This window comes from Wasmannia auropunctata, unplaced genomic scaffold (assembly GCF_000956235.1).
Source record: "Wasmannia auropunctata unplaced genomic scaffold, wasmannia.A_1.0 LD336106.1, whole genome shotgun sequence".
In the NCBI taxonomy this organism is placed as follows: domain Eukaryota; kingdom Metazoa; phylum Arthropoda; class Insecta; order Hymenoptera; family Formicidae; genus Wasmannia; species Wasmannia auropunctata.
This window is the reverse complement of record NW_012026784.1, coordinates 6,626,948-6,632,948: the sequence shown is the minus strand read 5'-3', so window position 1 is coordinate 6,632,948 and position 6,001 is coordinate 6,626,948. Positions and strand designations below refer to the sequence as shown.

Sequence of the window (6,001 nt, the reverse complement as noted above, 5' to 3'; positions counted from 1 at the left end):
TCCGATCTAATTTGGTCACGTTGTGAAGTACGCAACAAGCGTTAACTATAAGTGCTAAAATTATATTTGTTCTTAAATTTTTAAATATATGGATTTTTATATTATCAGACATACATATTCTTGAATTTACGAAATGTAGTCATTATGTAATTTTTATCAGAAAAATTTGGTGAATAGTGCAGTCCTCTTTCCTTCCTCAGGCATCTCCATCGTCCCTTCAAAACTCCGATAGTTCGTTCAATACTCGAGCGTGCTCTTATGTGAGCATCAGTATAACGAGCAGAAGGTGATCCTTCAGGTTGATCTAATTTTGGTGTCATTAAATAAGGTAGCAGCGGATACCCTGAATCTCCTGAAAAGTTGTACAATAAACTTTTTAAATGTATATAAATATATTAGGTCGTCCAAAAAGTTCTGAAAATCCTAGCTGCAGCATACTTCGAGGGAAAGTCTAAGTCATTCTACAAGCGCGAAATCTTTTCTTTGCCCAGAGATGGTAAGAAGTGATGGACCAAAATAGACAACGTTTTAGATTAATTTTGATGGAACAGTATCAATACATTTTTGTTTAAGTGCCTCAAAAATTCTCAGTACTTTTCGGATGACCTGATATATATAACTTTTATTAATTATAAAATCTATATGTATTACAAAATAAATATGTTCTTAAGAATGTTTAGTACGTACAATTAGTAGCAAAAATTAGTTTAAAAACTTTGATTTTGACGAATATGCTCTTCTCATATAGTTTGCGTAATAAGGATTGTGTAGAATGTTATTATTTATTCAGAATTAGAACGCAGAAATGCTTCTGTTGCTTTTTTTCTGAGAATTTTCGAATTCTAAGGCCAAATCCAACCTAAAAATCTAAATTAAAATCCTTGTAACTTTGAATTGCTTCAGTGAATCGACTCTAGCTTTTGTCATAAGTCTTCGAACATATACCATATATAAGAACAATCTGTAAAATTTTTGTTAAATTCCTATTATTTAAAAAATTCTATTTATATAATTTTTAATAGAAATTTAACAAAAATTTTATAGATTATTCTTATATATGGTATATGTTCGAAGACTTATGACAAAAGCCAGAGTCGATTCACTGAAGCAATTCAAAGTTACAAGGATTTTAATTTGGATTTTTAGGTTGGATTTGGCCATAGAATTCAAAAATTCTGAAAAAAAGCAACAGAAGCATTTCTGCGTTCTAGTTCTGAATAAATAATAACATTCTACACAATCCTTGTTACGCAAACTATATGAGAAGAGTATATTCGTTAAAATCAAAGTTCTTTAACTAATTTTTGCTACTATTGTACGTACTAAATATCCTTAAAATAAATAAATTAACATTATAAGTAACATACCTAACAACCAACAATTTCTTCGTTCATTATTATATTGCTCTTCTAAATGTATCGAGATAATTGAAGCATTCCAAACGCGTGTATCATGTGTTCTTCCTCCATGTCCACTATTTACAGCTAATATTTTTCCATAATAGTCAGAAACCTTAAAATATAAATAATTGAACACATTAAAAATATGATAATATTAAGTAATAGCAAGATAATAATTTAATTATTATGTTAACAATAATTTATTGCTTAATTATACTTACTAGCAAAACATTTAAAGAATGGTATAATTTTCTGTTAATATATAAATGTTCTCGTTCTATTTCTGGAGGACAAATAGCGACATGAGTACCATCAATAGCGCCTATTACACCTGGAAATCCACAATGATTCATAAATCTGAAAAGAATAATAGTGATATCAATATATTTTTATTTTTTAATATGTTATATAATATTAATTAACTTACTGCTCTTTAACATCTTGAAGCTCATGAGGCAATTGTGGAAATTTAATCCAATGCCTCATTATTTGATTAAGTGCCTTTACAACAATGTGAATTGCTGCAGATATTGATGCTTGGCACATGCAGGTCAAAAAATCTTGGCCGATGCGACGTTGATAAGAGCCTGAAGCCAAGATGCTCAAAGTCGCAAAGATCTATTCAGAAATAATGCTTATTATATTTGCTAGTTTGTAACATACAAAATAGTATTTAAAAAATAAAATATATATTTTATATCCAATAAGCAACTACCAACAATGTGTAACAGTATGTTATATATACATATGTATGTGTGTGTGTGTGTGTGTTGTGTTTTTATGTTATTACTTAGTAACTTGATGTAATTAGTTGATAAATTAATTAATTAAAAAAATATTACCTTTAATTCACGCGGTATTGCTGTTTGTCTCCTTCCTTCAGGTATAAGGGGCAATAAATCTTGGCATAGTCGCATTGCTGCCTCTCGAGATAACCTACAAATATATTCAATACGTACTTTTTATTTATGAAAGAGAGAAAGAGAGAGAGAGAAATATTTGCTTTCTAAATATAATAATAAGCATTATATTATTATGTATACATTACATATATAGAAATAACAAAGTCTAAGATTAATAAGCATTACAGTAGTAATATTATTAATAATTAAAATATTATTATTACCTGTATAATTCTTGAAACCTTTTTTCTGGAATATCAAATGGATCTTGAGTATTCCTTAAAATTATACGCATTATACGTACTACCGAATTTTCTTCTCTTTGTGGTTCTTCTTGATCCTCAAAAATAATCCAAGCAGCAGCAGCCATTATAACCGACTAAAATTAATATACGTGAAACTTTTCATTTTTGTGAAAATTTTCACTTTTTCACAAGTTCACATTAGGGAAAAAGTTTCATGATCGACCCCCTGGTGGCATGGTACGCACCGTGGGTGCGAAGCAGTCGGTCTCGTGATCCCATCGCAGACCGAGAATGGATTGGGCCGCAGAAGGCAGCATTGTGTTGGTCGCCCCCTGGCTGCAGTGCTCTCTTGGAACGCCTTGGAGTATTTGGTCATGGTTCGCAGACCACTTGCGTAGCAGAAAGCCGCCCGCCGTGCACAGCTGCGTCAGCTGCTCCCGCAACCGCTGTGCCTCCGGAAGTGTGGACGCTCCCGAAAGTACGTCGTCCACGTACGTGTCACGACGCACAGCACCCAGAGGGAATCTGTCTCCCTCGTCGTCTGCCAGTTGACGCAGGACTCGAATCGCCAAGAACGGCGCGCAGGCAAGTCCGTACGTCACTGTGTTGAGCTGATGCTCGGTGACCTCTTCCGTGCCCCACAGGATCCGTTGGAGGTCCCGGTCCTCCGGGTGTACCGAGATTTGCCGGTACATTTTTTCAATGTCGGTGGCGAGTACGAAGCGGTGATGCCGCCACCGAGTGAGCACGTCCGACAATGCAGGAAGCAAGTTTGGACCTGCGCGAAGCCAATTGTTCAAGGAGGTTCCGGAGTTTGTGCGCAAAGAGCCGTTGAAGACGACCCGTATTTTGGCGCAGTCGCCTGTATCCTTCATCATGCCGTAATGAGGCAAGTAGCACACTCGCTCAGGGGTTGCCCCCTGGAGGGAGATCGCGGTCGACATATGCCCGAGTTCGAGATACTCACGCATGAAGGCACAATACCTGGACTGGAGTGCAGGATCTCGAGAGAAGCGGCACCGCACTGCACTGATCATTCGTGCTGCGGTGTGTCGCGTTGCCGAGAGATCCGGGATGCCCGGTCGCACAGGTAGCCGGACCTGATAGCGACCACTGAAGTCGCGGGAGTGAGTCTGCACAAAGTGCGTCTTGCATTCCTGGTCGTCTTGGAAGAGTGGCACGGGCGCGTGCGGCGACTCTTCCTCCTCCCAGAACCGGCGGACGAGCGCGGACAGGTCATCACTCGGAGAACATTGCATAGAAGTGACGCACGCGGACTGGCCAGAGCCCGCGGCGCCGAGGATTACCCAACCTAATTGGGTTTGTTGTGCGATAGGTTCGGACGGGCCCCTCCGACGCAGATCTGGTAAGGCGATGTGCACGAAGACGTCAGCTCCCAGCAGCAGCTCAACGGGATCGCGCTCAAGGAACTCAGGATCCGCCAGATCGAGGCCCTCCCGATGTGGCCACGCTCGCGAGGCCCGGCCGATGTCACCGCCATATGCCATCAGTCGCGGGAATACGAGCGCGGAAATCTTGACGCGGAATGCAGCCGAGCGCAATGCGAACGTGAATGAGACGCGTCCGCGAGCCACACCAGTCTGTTGGCCACCGATCCCGAAGATAGCGACGGACGTCGGAGTACGGAGCAGTCGGAGCCGCTGAGCCAGCGACTCGCTGACCATTGAGGTTTCCGATCCGGAGTCGATGAGTGCGCGGACGGAATGTTGCACACCGAAGTTGTCGCACACGAGGACGCGCGCGGTCGCGAGTAAGATTGTCGTGCAGTCCACTGGCGGTGGTTTTGCGACGTGTACGGCGGCAGCGGGACTCGCGTTTGCGAACGCCTCGTGGAGCGAGGTGTGGTGGCGAGAGTTGCATTTAACGCAGCAACGCTGAGACGAGCAGTCATTTGCCTGATGCCGCAATTCAAACACAGACGATGAGCGATCACGATGTCTCGTCTCTCTGCTGCGGATTTCTGTTTGTACTGGGGACATACTATTATGAAGTGGTTCTGCTCACAGACTGGGCACAAACGGCTCAACTCCTGTCCTGGCTTCCTGGCGTGGTGGTTGCGAGTAGAGAATCTCCCGGCGGACACCCGATCGGTCTTCGCAGCCTCAAGAACCTCCTGTGTCACTACCTGCTCCTGAAGGAAGTCCTTGAGCTCCTCGTACGACGGTGGTACTGCTGATCGTCCGAGGGAATTTTCCCAATCACGTCGCGTTTTGAAGTCGAACAGTTCCACAGCCAGATGGATGAACAGATCTGAGCAGTTGGTTATAGGTCGGTTGATACCCTCAATAGCTCCGACGATGGACACCACGCCATGAAATATTCGACGGAGGTCTGCCGCGGAGTCTGACTTCATTTTTGGCAGTGCAGTGAAGGCGGCGGTAAGACTGAAGCGGAGGTAAGACTGAACCAACAATCGTTTGTTCTCGAAGTGGTCGGTTAGTTCGGCCCATGCGCGATTGAAATTAGCTTCCGTTGATGGTATGTTTCTAATGAGCTGCTCAGCATCATCTTTCACGCAGGTCTTTAGATAATGTAGTTTCTCCACTTTCGACAGGGAGGTCTCCTGCGCGACAATGGACTGGAATAAGTCCCGGAATGCCGGCCAGTCCTCGAATCGCCCTGAAAACTGCGGCAGCTGTATACGAGGGAAAACTTTGCGCTGACTGGCGGGTTTGACCTTCGCTTTGCTCTCGTCGAATGAGCTCGAGGCAGTTAATGACTTCTCGATCTCCAACAATTTGGCGCGTTGCTCGATGTACATCGTCTCGATGTCGCCAATCAGATCCTCCTTGAAGTAATCGTGCTTCTGCAGCTTGTCCCAGTGCTCAGATTGCAGCATCTTATGCTGTGCCTCCGCCTTTGCCCATTTGCCCTCAAGCACTGCCAAGGATGACCGTACAAGGGACCGTACAAGGCGGAGGAAATTTTACTCGCTCCCGACTTCTTCAAGTTTTCATACGTGCGCGAGATGCGCCCGTATAACTCATGCTGCAACCCAATTAACCGCTCCATTTCGCTTTCAGATCACAGCACAGTACTACACTGATTTCCGGTTTCGCGCCGCGAGGAGCTGCGGCAGTATCGGAACGCAGAAATCCGGCTCGAAGGACCAAACAATGTGCGGAAAGGACAAAACGAGCGACGAGCGAGGGTCGCGGGAAGAGGAGTTGTAGCGGCTTTGAATAAATCAAGATTTCAAATTTGATCACACGTGTAATTATCTGTAATAACGAAGGCCGAGGCCATACAACGAGAGAACGAGAATCGCGGGGCGGAATTCGACCGAATGTGACGGTTGCGAGCTCTTGACGACTATTTCTCGACTGGAGTTTCGGCTCCGCCCGCTCTCCCTTTTATTGCCTTCGGTCTTCTCGAATGTTCGAGCTGTTATTCGGCAATTGTCTGACGTCAGATCCAAGTTAAGAAAAATAAG

The 6,001-nt window shown here is 43.5% G+C and overlaps 3 protein-coding genes across 3 annotated transcripts; all 3 read right to left on the bottom strand.

Moving 5' to 3' along the window:
- Window positions 1-24: 24 nt before the first annotated feature.
- LOC105455052 (putative nuclease HARBI1) lies at window positions 25-2,866 on the bottom strand. Its single transcript, XM_011698102.1, has 7 exons — window positions 2,793-2,866; window positions 2,527-2,681; window positions 2,243-2,336; window positions 1,828-2,018; window positions 1,622-1,757; window positions 1,368-1,512; window positions 25-352 (listed from the first exon to the last, which is right to left on the bottom strand). Exons 1-7 carry the CDS (start codon window positions 2,862-2,864, stop codon window positions 105-107), a joined length of 1,041 nt encoding a protein of 346 aa, XP_011696404.1. The 5' UTR covers window positions 2,865-2,866; the 3' UTR covers window positions 25-104.
- A 53-nt stretch (window positions 2,867-2,919) lies between these two features.
- LOC105456915 lies at window positions 2,920-4,055 on the bottom strand. The gene is made up of 2 exons (XM_011701292.1): window positions 3,062-4,055; window positions 2,920-2,978 (listed from the first exon to the last, which is right to left on the bottom strand). Exons 1-2 carry the CDS (start codon window positions 4,053-4,055, stop codon window positions 2,920-2,922), a joined length of 1,053 nt encoding a protein of 350 aa, XP_011699594.1.
- On the bottom strand, window positions 4,055-5,407 carry LOC105456909. Its single transcript, XM_011701277.1, has one exon. It carries the CDS (start codon window positions 5,405-5,407, stop codon window positions 4,055-4,057), a length of 1,353 nt encoding a protein of 450 aa, XP_011699579.1.
- Window positions 5,408-6,001: the final 594 nt, after the last annotated feature.

Coding starts and splice junctions, on each gene's coding strand:
- LOC105455052 (XM_011698102.1), bottom strand. CDS start 2,864: ATGCTGCCTTCTGCGGCCCAATCCATTCTCGGTCTGCGATGGGATCAC. Junction 1,758..1,827: donor CTTCAAGATGTTAAAGAGCA/GTAAGTTAATTA, acceptor TATTCTTTTCAG/ATTTATGAATCATTGTGGAT. Junction 353..1,367: donor AAGAAATTGTTGGTTGTTAG/GTATGTTACTTA, acceptor ACAACTTTTCAG/GAGATTCAGGGTATCCGCTG.
- LOC105456915 (XM_011701292.1), bottom strand. CDS start 4,055: ATGGCATATGGCGGTGACATCGGCCGGGCCTCGCGAGCGTGGCCACAT. Junction 2,979..3,061: donor GGGAGACAGATTCCCTCTGG/GTGCTGTGCGTC, acceptor TTGCGGGAGCAG/CTGACGCAGCTGTGCACGGC.
- LOC105456909 (XM_011701277.1), bottom strand. CDS start 5,407: ATGCTGCAATCTGAGCACTGGGACAAGCTGCAGAAGCACGATTACTTC.